This window comes from Schistocerca nitens, chromosome 6 (assembly GCF_023898315.1).
Source record: "Schistocerca nitens isolate TAMUIC-IGC-003100 chromosome 6, iqSchNite1.1, whole genome shotgun sequence".
In the NCBI taxonomy this organism is placed as follows: Eukaryota; Metazoa; Arthropoda; class Insecta; order Orthoptera; family Acrididae; genus Schistocerca; species Schistocerca nitens.
Window position 1 is genome coordinate 148,076,554 of NC_064619.1, and position 20,677 is coordinate 148,097,230.

Consider the following 20,677-nt stretch of genomic DNA (forward strand, 5'->3'; position numbering starts at 1 on the left):
GAGTAATTTATTATGACAGTTATCAATGTTTTACGCCCACGGACCGTACCATATAGATAGCCCTACACGTAAAACGTAAACCACATTACTGAACAAACGTGCCAGACCAGTGCGGTCTGCTAGACTGGCGTCCGCACAGCGACTTAATTCCCATGCACACTTCTGAATAACAGTCCTATGAGCTAAACCAGGCCTATTGTTGAGACCAGGAACAAAGTGCAACAATCAGAAAAGCTATCGGAAGCCCACTGACACAATTACATCATTCAGTAAACTGACACGAAACTGTCACTACTACTACTTGCCATACATTTAAAAATCTCTGACGTCAAATAGCCGTTTGACTACGTGACCGCCACTTGCTTACAACACTGACTACAGGAATTGATTTTTAATCACATCCATTGTTACTGTCCACTCAATTTCAGCCACGCTTCCGAAGTCACTTCAGTGATAGTGAGTTAGCTAGAAGCTGAATTCTTGTGCGTGTTCAGTGAAAATAACTAACAGGATTTAAAATAAATTAATACAAGTTGCGTCATTCTCATGGATATGTGGCTGATTTTAAGTGGTAATATGAGAACTCGTGGAAATGATTCACAGAGCACCTCTTCTCCTTCGAAAGTAAGCAGCTCTAATATGGAACAGTATTCGAATTTAATCAAAGCATATATGAGGTGTGGCTAGAAAAAAAACCGGACTAGTACTGGTGAAACAATAAAACGAATGCAATAAGGCTGAAAGTCGCGTGGCCTGTCACGTGACTCTCGCTCCGCCTACTGCTCGAGTTTCATCTGCCTCCTGCACTCAGTCTGCCCGTGGCGTCTGTTTTAAGTAGTTGACGTTTTGTCTGTGCGTCGGAAAATGTTGAGTGTACAGAAAGAACAGCGTGTTAACATCAAATTTTGTTTCAAACTAGGAAAATCTGCACGTGAAACGTTTGTAATGTTACAACAAGTGTATGGCGATGATTGTTTATCGCGAACACAAGTGTTTGAGTGGTTTAAACGATTTAAAGATGGCCGCGAAGACACCAGTGATGACACTCGCACTGGCAGACCATTGTCAGCAAAAACTGATGCAAACATTGAAAAAATCGGTAAACTTGTTCGACTAGATCGCTGTTTAACAATCAGAGCAGTGTCTGAGTTAACAGGAGTTGACAAGGAAAGTGTTAGGCAGATTCTTCATGAAAGTTTCAACATGAACAAAGTGTGTTCAAAAATGGTTCCAAAGTGTCTCACAATTGAACAGAAGGAACGCCGAAGAATGATTTGTTCTGACATCCTGGAAAACATTGAAAGTGATCCCACCTTCTTACAAAATGTTATTACTTGCGATGAATCGTGTTTTTTTTACTTACGATCCCGAAACTAAACGCCAATCGATGCATTGGAAAACTCCTGGTTCTCCACGACAAAAAAAAGCACGAATGTCAAAATCGAAATTCAAGGCAATGATGATTGTTTTTTTTGACATCAAAGGGATTGTGCACATTGATTGGGTACCAGAGGGACAAACAGTGAATCAGCATTACTACATTAGCGTCCTGGCTACCCTACGTGAGCGAGTACGGAGAAAACGGAACGATTTGTGGAGAAAAAAGTCATGGATCCTTCACCAAGACAATGCCCCAGCTCACAGTGCGTTGTCAGTGAAGACGTTTTTGGCAAAACACAACATTCCCATCTTAGATCATCCATCCTACTCACCTGATTTGGCCCCCTGTGACTTTTTTCTTTTCCCTAAAGTCAAGTCAGCTTTGAAAGGAACTAGATTTGAGACTGTTGAAGCAGTAAAAGAAAAAGCGACGGAAATAATGTATGGACTCACCGAAAATGATCTGCAGCATTGCTATGAACAGTGGAAAATTCGTATGGAGCGGTGTAGAGACCGAGGAGGAGAGTACATTGAAGGAGATAACATGAAATTGTAAATAATTGTAAATAAATGTTTTTTTCCAGCATCAGTCAGGTTTTTTTCTAGCCGCACCTCGTATCTCTGATGTTCTGCTATTATTTTTTTTTTCGCAACATGCACACACAGTCCATGTAAACAAATAACGTTCATCATGTGTTTCCTGTGTCACCAAGTCAACAGAAAATGTTAGTTTGTGTTTTGTTCCAAACAATTTTTAAAGGAGAATTTTGTGTGTCCATTTGATAGAATGATGAAGCGTGATATTCTGTTTAACAAACTGTATTAGCATGGACTGTTAAACATGGAAAGTACCTAGTAGACCAACAACACCTAAGTAACACCATTACATGACAGCAGCAGAGAGACAGCACAGGGCTGGCCAGCACAAGAAGGAACAAGTGAGACAAGTACGATGTGGTAAACAAATGTTTAAAGATCTTTTCATATCCACTGTTCTTAATGAGTGTTAGGTTTAACTAGTTCTAAGTTCTAGGGGACTAATGACCTCAGCAGTTGAGTCCCATAGTGCTCAGAACCATTTGAACCATTTTTGACTATGGAAAACCCAGATGGAGAAGGGTAACTGCGAGATGTTTCCTTGTCTCAATGATTCCGTGACGGAAAACGAGTTGGATGTAGGTAAAGTTAGCAGAATTGGCGTAGAAAATCTCAAAGTCCTTAGCCAATAATTCCTGGATAAATTTCAAGAACCTTCATCTAATTGTAAGCATGATTGGATTCACAACACATTCGATACGATTATGGTTCAAAATGGTTCAAATGGCTCTGAGCACTATGGGACTTAACATCTGAGGTCATCAGTCCCCTAGAACTTAGAACTACTTAAACCTAACTAACCTAAGGACATCACACACGTCCATGCTCAAGGCAGGATTCGAACCTGCGACGGTAACGGTCGCGCGGTCCCAGACTGAAGCGCCTAGAACCGCTCGGCCACACCGGCCGGCGATACGATTATGACAGACCACTTATCAACAACAGAACAGGAGGAGCTATTAGAACTTTGAAGTGATAGAACACTTCGAAATGAATTTAAATCGAAGTCTCCTGAAAGTTTTCGGGTGCAGTCTCGGAACGAATATCTCAATTTAGCATGAAGAGCAGTGAATGTGTCATTACCCTTGGTGTCAACGTACTTGTGTGAGTCAACATTTCCCGCAGTGGCATTAATCAAAACGAAACATCAGTCTCGACTGCAGCTGGAAAGGGATCTGCGAGTTGCTGTTTCAAAGATCCGACGTAGACTGGATCTGCTTTCTTCACAAATTCAAGCATACACTTAACATTAAATGTGCAACTGCCAAAAAATTTTCGAATTTTGAACGATGTGCATTTCAGTTTGAATATAACAGTTTCTAAATGGGCATGTAAGTGTTGACTTGTTCCGTCGTCATTTGTACGATGTTATATTTAAAATATTAGAGTATTCTAAACGAGTTAAAAGCATCATAGATGGAAACCGTTAAATTTTAAATAACTAATGGTTTTGTAAAGAAATTTATAAAAAAGTATGCAGTGAAATACACATCTTTGATCAGTTCCAATAACGTTACATGCAGCAGCAACTGAACGTACGGTAATTATTAACTTTCACTGCCTTTTAATAATACAAATGTATGATAACGTTTAAGCCAACGGCCTTGCAGCAGTGGTAACACAGGTTCCCGTCAGATCACCGAAGTTAAGCGCTGTCGGGCTGGGCTACCACTTCTAAGGGTGGCCATCCGGTCTGCTGAGCGCTGTTGGCAAGCGGGGTGCACCCAACCCTTGTGAGACAAACTGAGGAGCTACTTGATTGAGAAGTAGCGGCTCTGGTCTCTTAAACTGACATACGGCCAGAAGATCGATGTGCTGACCACATGCCCCTTCATATCCGCAGCCAGTGACGCCTGTGGCCTGAGGATGACACGACTGCCGGTCGGTACCGTTGGGCCTTCCAAGACCTGTTCGGACAAGAGAGAGAGAGAATTTTTTAAAATGTTTAACTCTGATGTGCTCGAAGGACAGCCTCTTCTTCTCCTCATTATTATTGTTATTGTTATTGATAGTTGCAATCATTATACAGAAGGAAATAGATAGTGTGGACCATTTTAGTACCAAGTATAAGTGTTGAGGAAGGAAAGAGAAAAATGCGGTGGGGGGGGGGGAGGGGATGGAGGACAAATTATGTTTCAGAAGGGGGCCGCGACGGAAAAAGTTTGAGAATACCTGGTCTACAGTATACAAAATACCAGCGAAACAACAGAGAATGAGAAAGGCTATGTCTCATTCTCACTTCAGCTCCTTGCTCGAAATGTTGACGATATTCACTTCGTTTGAAGTTATGTATTAAGGATGCAAATGTGTATGCCTGGGCCGTATTCGACCGTTTGCACAACTCTATTGCTCTGAATTGCTGGCAACTTCCTGCGATATCCCGCTCTGTACATTGATAAGTTTTGTATGCCGTTGTTTGTACCGTTCGTGGTTTTCCTTTCTTGCAGAAATGGAGAGAGAGAAAGAGAGAGAGAAGACAGAGAGAGATAAGACTTTGTCTGTTTCAAAACAAATATGTATGAATTTCACTTTTAGCGCTTTAAATTTTAATAACCTGCTGTTTTTTTTAGTTTGAATGTTCGAAGTGTTTCTTCCGGCACTGCATGTAACACAAAGTAAAAACAAATACAGGAAACATCTTCACAGCCAATTTGCCTTGATTTACTATCAATTTTTTTGTCATTTCTTTGTTTGCGGAGATCTTCGCTGTTAACATAGCCGGATCACAAAGCAGTACAATTATGAGTAAAAGTAAGAATATGGTTTTAGAGCAAACATCTAAATCTAGAAACGTGTTACATAGTTCTGTCACAATTAAAGGCGATGTAAGTAAGAATATGGTTTTAGAGCAAACATCTAAATCTAGAAACGTGTTACATAGTTCTGTCACAATTAAAGGCGATGTGGAAGACTTGGAACCAAGAACAGATAGCAATATTATTTCGACAGAATACCTTCCGCAAAAGCCACGTCACCGCCATACAAAAGATGAGATCATTTCGCTATTCACGATGTCCATGATGGGACATATTGTAGAAAGGTAAGAAATTAATCATCTTTTATAGCTGTGACTAAGGGACGTACGACATCCTCTAGGCTCTTTTAATTTCAGTGCACTGCAAAAAGTTTAGGGGTCTAGAAGAATGTTCGATACTAGCAGTCGGTTTTGAAGTGTGACGTAATGACTGCTACGACTTCACGTTTTGGAGTGTATTTTGAATTAAAATTCTGTGTAGCCTTACAATCTATCGATCGTAATCTCGTTGATTTAGTTTCCAACAGTTCATCTACAACATTTGTAAATTCTTAACGAAATGATCTTCTGACAGAAATACAACTGAATAGTTTCCATTTTTACCAAAATCATTTCTTTTCACTTCCTATTTTACGTTCTCACGTCCATTATAGCTGCAGAGTGTGATTTTACGATAAGGCCTACTCGATTCCTTTTTCGTTCTAAAAAAATATTTCTTTCATTACAATATTCGTAATCCGAAATGTTCGCTTTGCGACGTCGTTATTAATTTTTTCTCACTGTTTTTGCCCATTACGTTGAAGAAATCCACATTGATATGACGTCACATTGGGCATAATGTTTGCAGCGTTTGTCGCATGACGCATATCGAAGACTCCTCTTTGTTCTGGAAAAAAGACAAAATCGCTAGCAAAGATTTTCGTCTCCGAGCTGTTTTTCCATTTCTGTCTTTTTTATTATTTAGAGAATGTATATTTGCATGTCGCCTTTCACGTGTCGGGGGATTTTATTAATGCTGTATTTACTGTTTGCTTTTGAGAGGGAATATAGTCGCTAAGGTATCATCTCTAAATACCACTGTAGGAATAGCAATCGTCTTACAGAATTTGAGTAGTGTGTTCTTTCTGGCCTTATTCTTTCGATGTGTTGTACGACTATTTCACTACATCACTGCATTAGTATACCACATACTGAAATAGTTGTTATAATTGTACTGTCATGCAATGTACATAACCTAAAATTGATGCTCTCGGGCCGGCTGGCGTGGCCGAGCGGCTCTAGGCGCTTCAGTCTGGAACCGCGCGACAGCTATGGCCGCGGGTTCGAATCCTGCCTCAGGCATGGACGTGTGTGATGTCCTTAGGTTAGTTAGGTTTAAGTAGTTCTAAGTTCTAGGGGACTGATGACCTCAGATGTTAAGTCCCATAGTGCTCAGAGCCATTTGAACCCATTTGTTGCTTTTGGTGAAACAAAAATAAATGAGAATTCTTGAGCATGAGCTGTTTTCTATGCAAAGTAATAATTTTAAAAAAATCTTTTGAAAATTTCTGTGTCTCAGACACATTAACATTTATTAAGATATTTTAACATTTTTTTTAATTCTCTAAATATTGCAGATCTCATAATGTGGATATACCAAATCAATTAGTGGCGAATTTCATAGGGTATGCACTTCCTTGGGTCTAGTTTAGCAGGGGATACAAGCGGTCAGCTTTGACCGATGACGTCAGAATTGGCCAGAGACCATGGATTACAAAGATGAAAGAGCTGAGAAGAATGTTCAGAAACAAAGGAATGCAACAGACAAAAACTATACTTCACATATATAAGGGCCAGAAGTACTTTCACGTTAACGATATCGCGTGTTTGTATCTTAGTATTTCTCCGCAAAATACAACGGAAAGAAATGAATGAAATATATTACTAGCAAAGAATACATCACGTTACATGTATGTCAGTTGTATCTCGAAACTCTTTAGAACTATATTGCGTAAGTGCAGTACGGGATACAAGTTCAGCGTACGTCGATTTCTTTGTTTCAACTAGCATTGCTGTCCTGTTGTTCACCTGAACTATGTATCCCCTGCTTCACTAAACCGTAAATGAAACACCGGATACAAACTAAAAGCTTAAGTACAGTACGGAATACGAGTTTGTCGTAAGTCGATATCTTCGTTTTCACTAGCATTACTGTCCTGTGCTTCACTTGGACGATGTATCCTCTGCTTCAGTAAACCGTAAGTGGAACACGGGATACAAATTGTAGATGTGTTGTTTATTTCGTTTCCGCTATTACTAACAGTTCTTTCTTACGTACATATCAGTACTACTGATGACAGAAGGACCTACGTATGTAATATATGTATACCAGACTTCCGTTGACCTCTATATATGTACACTGGTAACGAAATGGTGGAAATAGACGTAAGTTACATTTGCAACCTGTACCACAGCTGAACTACCCGAAGACGACACGTAGAATTTGTATCCCGTACTTCACTATGGGGTACAGTTTTCTTGTTGCCTCGGACGCTAATAGTATCCCATTCGTTACTTGAGCTATACAGGGTGATTCAAAAATGCATGTAAATATTTTAAGGGTGTATTTGTGAGGTAAATATAAGACAAAAATGTTCTATAAATGTTTTTCCATAAACGTTTAATTCCAGAGTTATCGTTAAATACGAAAGTCATGTCCGTATCAAAACGACGGCAGTGCAAGCAGCAGGATGCCATATTCTGGTACGTAATTCACATACGTATCTCCCAACAGTTGATTCGAAACTGCATGAATAGTGTTTGTTTTTGTTTGCACGTGATGTTTACTCCTACTGTACGGAAGATGGCGCTGATGTTGTTGGTAACGGAAAAGTACGTCCTGTCGTTCATTCATCGTCGGAAGGCTAAAGGTTTCGTGCACATGATGTACTCAAACAGTGAGTATGCTGATATGCACCTTGTGTATGGTGCAGCAGATGGAAATGCACTTGCAGCAAGACGAAGGTACAGTGAGCTGTTTCCAGGAAGACGGTTACCAAGTCATCAGACGTTTGTATCTGTGGACAGACGTATGCGGGAGTATGGCATTCGTCCTGGGCCACATTCAGGTCGACCACTTGAGCATGCAGTGAACGTCGAGGAACATGTTTTGGACCTGGTAGACCAAGATCCATCTATCAGTACGAGACAAATTAGTGCAGCTGTACGACTTCCACAATCTACTGTATGGCGGCTGCTTCGGAGACAACAGTTGCATCCATTTCACCTGCAAAAAGTGCACGAATTGACACCTGAAGACTATCCTCGCCGTCAGCAATTCTGCCAGTGGTTACAAGAGCGTCATTTGAATGATCCAATGTTCATTCGGCGGATATTATTCACAGATGAGGCCATGTTTACTCGTGCGGGTGTAATCAATTCGCATAATATGCACCAGTGGGCTGTCGAGAATCCTGGCGCGAGAATTGTGCGTGGATATCAACATCAATTCTCCATAAACATTTGGTGTGGTATTGTGGGGAATTACTTACTCGGACCTCATGTTCTGCCTCCAAGGCTGAATGGGCACGCGTACTGCGAAGTTTTGGAGGGAGAATTGCCTGGATTGTTACAGGATGTCCCTCTTGCAACACGAGCCACCATGTGGTTTATGCACGATGGTGCTCCCGCCCATTACAGCCGCAACGTAAGGGCGTACCTCAATTCTGCGTATCCACATCGATGGATAGGTCGCGGAGGACCAATTGCTTGGCCAGCCAGATCACCTGACCTGAACCCTTTAGACTTTTATTTATGGGGCCGACTAAAGACATTGGTGTATTCTTCTGCAGTACCGAACAGAGAAGTGCTACAACAAAGAATTGAAGGTGGTTGTGAAATTATTCGTGGAGAGTTGAACGGACTGTGTAATGTGCAGAGATCATTGATGCGACGAGCACGGGTCTGTCTGCAAGTTCAGGGACAGCATTTTGAACATGCATTGCATTAAGATTTGTGCAAATACAGTACAGTACAGTACAGTCTGTAAAATGCTTCAATTTTCCTTAGTTATTGTGCATTGCTGTAGTTCAATCAACAGGACCTAAATTAATACAGTGTTCGCGAGGAATTGTTTCAGTTTGTTACGTCACGTTTATTTATCAGTTTGCGTTGTTAGTCCAAATGCACTGTAATTAAACTGTGAACTCTGGGAATTAAATACCTTACGTTGTATTGAATGTATTATCCTGTTTTGTTCATAACTCTGTAATAAGCCAAGTATGGAAAAAATTGTATAGAACATTTTTGTCTTATATTTACCTCACAAATACACCCTTGAAATATTTACATGCATTTCTGAATCACCCTGTATAGCTATACGCAACATTTGTATCTTGCTCGCCAATTGACACATATAGTGTCGGTGTAAAGGCGAAGTGAAGGACGGGATACAAATTTTAGTTGTGTCGTCAGTGTAAAGGCGAAGTGAAGGACGGGATACAAATTTTAGTTGTGTCAGGGGTTTCGCCTGTGATATAGCAAGTACACATTCGAAAATGTCGTACTGATACTAGTGCTGGGAAACGAAAGAAGATCGACAGCTAAGAAATTTCTATTACATACTTCACAACACGAAAATATACATATTGGTTGACTAAGACAGTGAAATGTGTCAAAATAGTGAAATACAGTGAAAGAATCATATGGAAAAGTGAACTTACCACACGGAAATATCGAGGAATAACCGAAGCTGGCCTAGACAGACAGTAACGAAAATTACATACCCATAGACAGACAAATCCATTCCTATAAACGAAAATCAGTATAAATTATGCTACAATAACAAACTAATAGTCCAAATTACCTCAATATCATTGCAAATAATTTTAATTTACAATGATAGCGCTTATGCGGAACACACAACTGTTTTATTATCTATGCCTCGAAGTGAAGACATTACTATCTATGACTAATGTATGACGTCATTGGTCAAAGCCGACGGGTTGTATCCCCTGCTTCACTAGACCCACTTCCTTTGGTTGTGGGTTTATAGTAACTTTAATAGACAGCGTACTAAATAGTTGCTTTCCTTTTGAATTTTGGTACTTCCAGCTGATCTTCCTATATTTGAAACTCTGTAAAATGTCGGGTATCGTTAATTAACTATTAATACTTTTCATTAACTTCGTCTTACGACCGATAAACAAAATGGAAATCATCTTAGATACTGAAACTTGCTAAGATGGTTTTGTCGGCTATTTTTCAGCTGGCAAATGATACCAGATGAAGAAAAAACTGAGTTACAACAAACAAGACAGCAAGACAATATCAGCATTCGTCGGCACAGCAGCAGTCGAAGAAAAGTATCGAGGCATATGTCAGCTGCGTCGGTCAGTCGCACAACACAGATAACTGAAGCAACTGCACAAGCAAGCATGAACCACACGCCCAAACGTGTATCAGTTACAACCACCAAGGACCGGAAGTCGTCGCACGTCATCAAGAGAGGATCATCAATTGAGTTTGTACAAATATTTTTTATTACATGACATTGTTAGTATTGGTGATACGTAGTATTATTATCTGCAATTTTTGCCTTGATGTTTCCGCTCATTAGGCATGAATCGATAGGAGTCAAAATATTTCGGACAGCGTGTATTCTGTCTCTGGTAGCAGGTAACCTTAGTGACCAAACTACAAATATTTCCGGCATTCGATCTTGGATTTTTTAAGCTTGACTTATAAGTTTTAGAATACATCACTAAAACGTGTGCTGTTTGATAAGCAGTTTCCGTGCTGTTTTCGGGAGTTGGCTTTTGTACATACCAGAAAAAAATGTGAACACCTTTTTCTTGGGGAGGATAGAATCTTGGATTAGATTAGGAGTGTTTCTGTTCCATATTCTAGCGTTTTCGTTTTCGTTTTCGTTTGTAGTCATAAATCCATGTATAAAATCTAGTGATGATACGTTTCAGTAAAATTTTCACATCTGTTAACGTGATGGTCTAGAAGATGCTGACTCATACACAATCGAGTCTTCTTGTGCTTTCAGTGAGTTGTTTCCGGTCTCTTATTGCACAGATATATGATAATTGAGCATTTCATGTATAATTTCTTATGTAGGACCATGACTCATGGAAAATAGTTGCCTACTTCAGCAAAAGTCACTGAGAGCAGTGGCGTCTGCAGAAATTTCTTAAGATGGGACAAGATTCCAATATTGTCAGTTCTTATAGAAATCGGCGAGTCTGAAAACGTGTCATGCCCCAAGAACTAAATTTGACAAGAAGGACACGAAAGTTATTGTATCTCAAATGACTGACAGTTATCCACTAATTTTTTTAAAGCTAGTTATTTAGAAACTTAAATAATGGTAAGCATATTTCAATAGTATATGCCTAGTCCATCTTTTTATGATATTAATATGGATCCCATATTTTTGATTCAACGATTTGAATTTACATCCTCAAATGATTAAATCCAATAAGTGATTAAATAAACATAGAAAATATTCACAAATGAATTTATCCATGTTCCCATAACGTTAGGTGGTAGCTGAAAACTGAAGTTCTGAAATAGAAAAAAATTCTTGGATTACAATGAAATAAACAACATAGACTGCTACATTAGTGCTACTCATAGATGAGAAAGGATGAAGAAGTTTTAAAACTCCTTACTCAGCTTTGACATTATCTACAACACATTGTTTGCTTAAAAAACTTCTTGTTTGGTAAAGTTAATTAATTCATTGCATTTATTTCATGCTTTCTATTTTTTGTGTAATCTGGCATGACTAAAGTTGAACCAAATGTACAAAAAGGTGTCATATTGTCTCAGTAGAAGTCAATGAGCGTTTTTATTATTTTCTTCACAATCAAGTCACCCGGTACACCACATTCTATGTGACAGTTATTACAGACTTTACACCTGAAACATTGGCCTCTTGCTACCACCAGTGGCAGCTAGTGGGCGTCATAACATCTCAATTGCTGATGGTAACAACAGTCCAGTGTTTCAGTTTTAATCTGAAGATGCCCTAATGCAGACAAAACCATTCATAATAGTTACACAGAACGTGATCTAGATTGTTCTTTGTATAAAGTACTTGAACAAAATGTGTTTCTAAAGATATATTTTTCGGGATTTGTTAGATAAATTGGAACCCAGGGCCAGTATATGACAGATGAACTTGAAAAATCTGTCTAAACCGCCATCATATTGGCCAAGGACCGTCTGGTTGTCTCTTACTTTGGACCAGGGTTTTACAAATCACTACTTTTTTGCATTTTAGTTATTTAGGAAATGACATTGTTTTGTATGACAAATGGTAATACAGTTAAAACTTATTTGAAGCAGGATTTGTATTTATCTAATAATAATATAAATAACAGTACTGGCTAAGAATTGATAATGCACCTCTACTACTTGCTGCTGCTGCTGCTAACGTTAATAACAATAACAATATTAATGAGAATATTGACACTAATAATAGTAGTAGTAGCAGTAGCTACAGAAGAACAAAATGTACTTAAAGGTGTACAAAAGTGATATTTGCTTTGATAGTAAGTTTTTTTGGTAGTGAAATTTAGGTATACTGCCCCAGCTAATTACATTTGGAAATGAGAAAGGCCCAGTTGGAAAGAAAGATCCTTAGTTGTATTAGGGAAAGGGATGCCTAGAGGACAATGGCAGATATTAATGTTGTTTTAGTAGATATGTCGTTAACTATCCTTTGAAGCTGGAGATGTTTATCAGTTCTGTGAACAGTGAGGGACATCATTTCAGAGTCCTGTTCCTGATACTCAAAAAATGTTTAGAGCAGGGATGTCCAACCTTTTAGCTTATGTGGGCCACAACGGAAGAAGATGAGCATTTTGGGCTGCACATAATACACTTAACACTAACGATAAAAAGTATGCAGTTAGAGGTATATAGTTAACACATTTAAGTGATTTAGGTTTATTAATTTATGATTCTTTGTTCTAAAAAAGAGATTTCATTAATAATTTTACATATAAGTAATTACAAATCAGAGAATTGATGTGACATTTTGGGTTTGAATTTGGAACACTAACGTATCAATATCAGGTTTGTTCAGGTTCAAGTAATAATTCTGAAATTAATTCAGTGAAGGACACAGCATTCTAATGTAATTACTCAGTGAGTAGAAGACACATTAAACAAACAGAAACCTTTAATTGTTCACTTTATCACTTGATGAAAGTCATTTACACTGAATATCCTCCTTGATACAGAAATGGACATAAATATGTACGAAAGACTTTTAAGAAATATATTGTACTTTCCGAATAACCTTCAGAATGTGGAAAGAATAATGTGTAGTGCGCCATTACAGTGGTTCGACAATACTCCTTAATTGAATTAAGATAATTCACGCCATGTAGGAAGCTAGTTTGTGGGCTGTCGAATGAAGAAACTTCTTCTTTTCCTGGTGCCTTTGTCCTGCATTTTGTGCAGGGTCGGCGTGGTTATGGGCGGGCTTGGCATGATTAATTGTAAGAAGTGGCTAGATGCCCTTCCTGTCGCCACTGTCGAATGAAGAAACTTAATGGGATTAAAGCTTATTTCTTCTTGCCCAATGTGCTAGGTGACATACCCAGATTATTATGGTCAATGCTGTGTTTGCTGCCGTACGCTGCACCAGCGAGTGTAATAACCTTTTTAATTCCTTTTCTCGATCACATCGGATGACAGTAGTTCCAAGACGATGACTTCCTACATCTACCGACCAGAGATAGGGCCAAGTTTTTGCGGCCAGATAGTACAGTAAAACCACCTTATAACAAATTTTCTCTACTGTAGGTGAGGGTGAGAGGAGAATGAGCATGCTCCTGGAAAAAAAATGTAAAAGATATTCTCGACCATAGTACATAAGTTAAAAGTATCTCTGCATTGGAAAAGCAGAGTCAAATTGTACCTCAAGAACTATACTGTAATCTCAAGAACAGAACTGTAAACTCAAGAATTGAACTGTATTTGTGCGAAGTGAATAAACGAAAAAATTTCGTTACCATACGTCTGTGTTATTTGCAAAAAAAAAAAAATCTATCCTCTGATGAAGATGAGTGCTATTAAAGAGGTGAAGTTTAAGACCGAGAATAACAAAATATATAGAATGGTTGCATGAAATTACGCCTATTGTGCAGCACGAATTTGGTATGGGTGCAGGAGGCATGTGACTGCACCAGCTTCCAAAGGTGTATAGCAAACATATTTAAAATTATATGTCCTATGGTTGAAGAAAACAACAGACATAGGATCTGGGTAAAATCGTGCAGGGTGAAGAGAAATCATGCTCATATTATGAGGTAAAAATTCATTTATTTCTCATTCAACTTAAAAGTAATTTTGCAATTTCTTAAGCACACACAATAACACTATTTTCACTCTGTTGTCTCTGAATCGATGGATAGCAAGACACCCATACATTTCCACTTCGCACTCTTCCGTGTCTTAACACACTTCACATACTTGAAAGACATCGGTGATGCAATGTTTGCTGTGAAAATCTCTATTATTGGTGCATCTTCTGTATAGGCTACAAACACAACATCTTTAAATATGAACTGTCTACACTCATCATCATAGAAACCCTGAGCGTCCGCAATGATGTTCACACCTTGAGACGCCATTGGGAAATGCTCTAGGTATGTTGCAGCACCTATTCATTTATACAGCTCGTTGCACAACACTGGTGAACGGGCAGTAGTTGATCACGTGGTCAGGTAGAACTAGAGCACATGCAGCAGTGTGTTCTATGAAATTTGTTGAAGATTTAAATTCAATTCGCACATCCAGACTGAATTATTTAATATCCAGACTTAATTATTTCGTTCTTTCTCGAGCTGTCTATTACGATGATCAGTGAAAGCTCCTTGAACTCCTCCCTCTCCTTCAGAAATATCATAGTGAGAAGCACGAAACCTTGCATACATGTCATGTGCTGGACTGCATACATTTTCATCCCAGTGCAGGCCTAAATTGTCATTTGAGTAGAATTCTGGATTCAGGTAGACTCTGGCGTTAGTTAACTTGCAGTTGTCGAATAATGTGGAATCATGGAATGCATCAAACCAGTCTAAGGACTGAAGACCACAACAACAACAATGGAATCATTTGCTATATTCCCTCTTCCACTGGTCTGAATCTCAAGTATGAGGCATCTAGGTGTCTCTAGCTGTGAAGAGTTTTTAATAGTGCATGTTTGTCTGCTTGATGTCGGTAGCACTAGGTACTTGAAAACCGCTCAAGAATGGAATGTCAGTGACAGAAACGTACCATAATTCAGAACTTTCAAAAGCTTGAAACACTCCTCGTCTGATGCACTGATGTGAAGCATTTCCTATATTATCTTGCTGATTGTGATCATATTCTCCTCTTGAGCTCCTTGAATGTGTGAGTTGTTATCTGTCGCACTGCGTACCAGAATGAGTTCCTGTTTAGCATTCATAACGATCTGCCTCGTGTCTTCAAAGTAGCTCATAAGCACTTTTAGAGGTGTGCGTGCAATATACTGTTTGTGCTCTGTAACTGTTCTATCCTCTGGATCGTCTATGAACCATCCTGCATTTTCTAAATTATTCAAATCCGTGGGTGATGCCGAGACATATGTTTTAAGGATTGATGTTATGCCGACATTGTGTGCACAGTCGATCTCAGACCCATTGAGTTCATAGCATATCGCTTGAAACAGGAAAGCTAAAGCGTTACGTGTCAGCTTGGATCCCACTGTATCGCTGCCGACGGTTTTCTTGGCTGATACCGCCAAATATATGAAAATCTTGCATGGAAGCGTCATGGCATCTTGGTGCTGGATGACAATCCTAATTTCATCATTCTTGTTAAACGTGGTTGAACAGTGACGTTTATGCGAGAAGTATTCCTGACGTGATTCGCTCATCATACTCTACTGGCCTAGTTATATTGAGTGAGGACGTCATTGTGCGGATTCATGCCAACTGATTTAACAAACTCGTAGTTCACATGTGATATCACTTTGCAGTTCGGCAGCAAAGTGACGATCTGTGGACTGCGAGCACTGGTTTTATACTGTACGCCCATCCTGCCTTAGATGTAATCATACAATGATTTCCTCACACGAAAATCAACAAGTTAATTATTCTGGTCCACAATACGCAATTCCAAGTAGTCCAATGTCTGAACTGTCACTGGATGGTATATTGCATTGGTAAGAGTCTCAACAATCTTATATCCTGTTGCAACTAAGGGGAAGAATCTGTAAATAGTATGAATCAAACTGTCGTTGAGACAGGAGTTCGTCACAGTGATACACACGACTCGGACTGCGCTGAAGGGCAGTATGTCCACAGTCTGATCTGACTTGTAAAATTTACTAGGATCCGTCTTCAAAACCTGTCCTTTTGTGAAATCCATTAGGCACCCTATAGGACCTTTCTGTTGAAGTCTATTGTTGCATTCACAATCCTTATTTCAGATTTAAGTATGCAGATGTTCACTCGTAGCTCAGTACCTTTTCCAGGCTGTTTTATGACTTCATTTAAATCGTCAATACCACATGCACCAGGTTCTATTTCCACAAAGTGTTTTTCATCGTTAAAATCCAGATGCAGGTTGTCATTAACCTCAGTGATATTTGGGATGCTGTTGTATGTCTCCAGTCCAACCAACGCAATACTCCATCCATCAATGCTCAAATCAGTTGGTGGGAAGTAATTGACAGGTAATACAGATGATCGTCCTTTTAAAGTCAAAGTGTATGACAATGCATCAGAACAACTGATGAAGAAATGTTTAAAGCTCTTCCTTATATATTCTTCTTCTTCTTCTTCTTCTCTGTAAATGTCAAGAGAAACATGATGCACAGTTGTCCGCAGAGGTGGGTATTAAAGTCCTGTTAGCGCCAAAACTTGTAGAACACATGTCTTCTGTGAGTAAAGTATCGTTGAATTACTTCTGCGGGTTGCAGGTCACCAGATGAATCGAAATGGTGAACAGTATTTGCATTTTTCATAACATCTAAATTCACAATACCACATACACCAGTTTACCACATAGTCTTCGGTAATGTATCCAGCATAAACACACCACGGAATCTTGGAATGTTAAATGTTTTTCTAACAAACTTCAGAAAATCAGTATTTGTCAGTGGCCGATCTCGTAGGGCAGCTAATGGGCTTTTGTTTATTTGTGAATAGTCCAAGATTTTTCCTGTACAGTTTCAAGTATAGTCCTTTTCCGATGGCTGCAATTTATATCATGAGGTTATGTCTGCTTGCTTCTTCTTACTGCACTTGGGAGTTTTACGTGTTCTTGACTGTTGAGCAGTAGTTGCAGCACCACCAACGAGGGACCCTATCGTTGAGAAAGCAGAGAAGGCTGGGATGAGGAATGAAAGTAAACCACCAGAAATCATGGGTATTGGTAGAACTCGAGGTGCTTTAACTGAACCTCCTCTTCTTCCTGCACCCTTCTGCTTCAAAACGTTTTTAGCTGCATACATCGTAGTCAGGATACAGTTTTCCAAACAGCTCTGCTTCCCACCCTTGTTCTTCTTGTTTTGTGCACAACATGCAGCATTCATAACTCCTTTGAAATTCATCACTGCTAAACCCAACTTAATTTTTCCATACATGGTTTTGTCAACTGCAAATGCTGCAATGTGTTGACATACACCTATATCCTTTCTTCTGCATATTACCTTAGCCTAAGAACTAAAATCCTATCTGCAGTGGGAGATTTTTATTTGCAGCATAAGTAATGTCATGTTCCATGCTTCATCAAGCAGATTAACCCCCTCACCACCTCATGCAAAGCGTTTCTGAAGCTTTGTTCCACATCCACAGTAGTTATATCCCGGAATGTGTAATTCAAATGACAGTTTGTCTACAATACCACCACCTCCTCTAATGCGTCTCTTAGCACGCATGTTATGCTACTGCGGTGGTTGTGGACTGCGTACCCCATTATATATCAAGTCGTTAGCATCAATCCAACAGTTTTGTGCTGTAGGAAAACCAAGGCATTTGACTGGCGCTGTATGTTCCTTACATCTTATGACTCTCTCCACGAGAAACACATCTGGTTCTGAGATTATCTGCAACTCCTCGGTGTAGAATTAACCTGCAATTTCTTCACCATTACTATCCTTCGAGATATAAATTCTTTGATTCGTTCTTTGCACCTTTGAAACCATAAATATCTCTGTTGAGCAATTTGGTAGATATTATTTCTCAAATGCTGTCTTGTGTTTTGAGATACTTATCAAATCATCTACATTAAATTTCTGTTTGCGTGGATCCTGCATTTTAATGCGATAGTACACCGTGTCCACAAGTCTATTATCACGAAGAGCGATTGGTCTCTCCACAGTGCTTGCCTTCAGCTGGGTGAATGTTGAGTAGTAACGTATTCCATACCGCTGCATCACAGTCTTGAAATATCTCTCCACTGTGATCGGTTTGGAGATTGTCTGGTAACTGATTCGTCCCTGTCTGCAGCAAATGCTCAAACACATCCAAGACATTTCTCCCCATTTTTGTTTTAAATGGTAATGACAAGGCAAATTTGGTTTGGAGGTTGGGGAAGGAGACCAAACAGTGAGGTCATCGGTCTCATCAGATTAGGGAAGGACAGAAAAGGAAGTCAGCCATGTCCTTTCAAAGGAACCATCCTGGCATTTGCCTGGAGCGATTTAGGAAAATCACGGAAAACCTAAATAAGAATGGCCGGACGTGGGATTGAACCGTCATCCACCTAAATGCAAGTACAGTTGTAAGTGGGCTGCGTCTGTGTTGGCAGCGCTGTGCAGCGCTTTGCATTGGATCTCTGTCTGCGCTTTCTTTGTGAGAGACTCTGTGGCTGGTTGGACTCGTTGTTGGAAGTTAGTTGCCAGCAGTGATGGAATTACTGTTGAGCAGTTGGAGGTGAACGGCTAGCGGTGATGGATGTTAGATGTGAGAAGTTAGCTAGCACTAATGGAGGGTAGAGGTCTGAAGTCTTAGCATAGGCTAACGATCTCTACATGTTCGACTTGGAGATTGAATGATATATCTTTGTACTAGATGTCAATGACGATCTATATTCGTGTTTGACCTGGATCTCACATTGTTAAGGTAAAAATTACGTTACTTGGTTTGCAACAAAATCTTTCCTTTGCCTATTATTAGTTAGTGGCTTTAGAAGTTAGAATTTTGTATTTAGCTGGCAGTATTGATGCTTGCTGTATTGCAGTGGTTCACATAATGAAGATTTTTGTGAGGTAAGTGCTTAATGAAATGTGTAAGTTATTGTTAAGATTTCTTTTTAGACAAGGCCATTATTTAGAATTAATTATTTGAAGTCAGGTTGTAATTTTTTTTAGCAGTCAGGTTGGGTTGCACTAGCATATTGTGGGTCAGATAAAAAGTAAAGAGAAAGTAGACTCAGTATGTTCAGTTTTACTCAGCTGTTTCAGAATCAAATAACGTAGAAGTTTCATCTTCCATGTCATTCTGCAATTTAACTACAGACACACACATTTAAATAAAGAAGTTTCACAGTGTGCTAGCCACTGCACCACCTCGCTCGGTGGCAAATTTGGAGTATGTATCAATAACCAATAAAATACATATGAATCCATTATTCTCACTTGAATATTCCCTCAAACCTACAAGATCAGCCTGCCATAAGTCATCCAAACCTTTAATCCTAACATACCTATGAAGGTATGTTTTGTGTGCTGGTTTGTGCAGTTCTCGAACTACTGTCATCATACTTATTCAATGATACCTCTGTCTCTATACTCAGAGATTATTGAAACAGCCTCATTCATATAAGCTGTTGCCTGCAGCAGCTGATGCCATGAGCAGCCATAGTCGATCTATTAGCTCGTTGGGGTCGTCGCAATATATGTGCTGTGGGATTCAATTGCTTACCACTTTATCCTCAGTGTCAATACCATCGCTGCTGCTGTTGTTGTTTTCACCATCAAGTATTGGTTTTATAATGGTTTTATATTTCCTGTTGCTCAGACTTTTTGCAATCTAATATACATTAGTCAAAATGCAGTAATTGCCTATCGTTAAATGAATAATTTATGGTTTTATCGTGGGTATTAGGAAAATAACATTCATTAAGGCAGGTGTTCTCTCAAACAGGCTATCACCAATCTGTATAGTGTCATCAGTTACATTTATAGACTGCGTGCCCAACATGTATGTTCTTCCCCTGATATCGCCGAATGTCCTATCTATCTGGCCAGGAACGTGACGGATAATGAATTCGTCAATGGCAACGTCATCGTTATCGTGTGGTTTTGTTTTTGTGGAGAGCTTTCTGAGAGATTCAGTAACCGGCTTAAAGGTCTCACGCATTGTTTGCTGTCGATCTATATGCCCTAACCTTAGCAAGCGTAATTTCTCTAAAACGGCTTTCCATGCTTTTTACTTCATTGACACCTCGATGTGTACTAATCAGATGTCTCTGCAGCATGAGGCTATATATATGTCCACTTTTCTTCCTCTTATTATGTGCTTGCTCCCCCTTTTCAACAATGGCCTCTTCATCTATTTTCCCTTCAATAGCCTCGACCTTTTCAGTTAAGTCGATTACTTTCTTACGGACTTCATTAACTAACTCATTTACTGCATTGATCATTCTCAGAAAAGTCTTGTAATATGTCTCAAGCTCCCTACACATACCTCCAAATTGATGCATGATAGTCCGAATATTCACATCCATGTAAAAGCGAATGTTCTGTCTATGTACACGCATTCTCTCGGGTTGAGAGCTACACATGCGTGCGAATGTGCCCATGGTGCAGCGTATACTGATTACTCACTTCTCTTACCAGGCTATATATGTGCAAACTCTTGGGAGTTTCGACTGTACCTACCATCATTCAGTTTTCTTGTTTTACCATTAACGAGACACCCATATTTTGAATGATTCCAGCGATCAGCACATATTTGTACAAAATCATTGAAA

At 39.3% G+C, this 20,677-nt stretch overlaps 1 protein-coding gene across 1 annotated transcript in view; it reads right to left on the reverse strand.

The window, feature by feature from the left end:
- Positions 1 to 3,542: 3,542 nt before the first annotated feature.
- LOC126263103 (uncharacterized) overlaps positions 3,543 to 20,677 on the reverse strand; it is a 52,443-nt gene continuing 35,308 nt past the window's right edge. Inside the window, exon 2 of the mRNA XM_049960110.1 lies at positions 3,543 to 3,884. Within this exon, the coding sequence (XP_049816067.1) occupies positions 3,652 to 3,884 (233 nt within the window). The 3' untranslated portion in view covers positions 3,543 to 3,651. The remainder of the gene's footprint in view (positions 3,885 to 20,677) is intronic.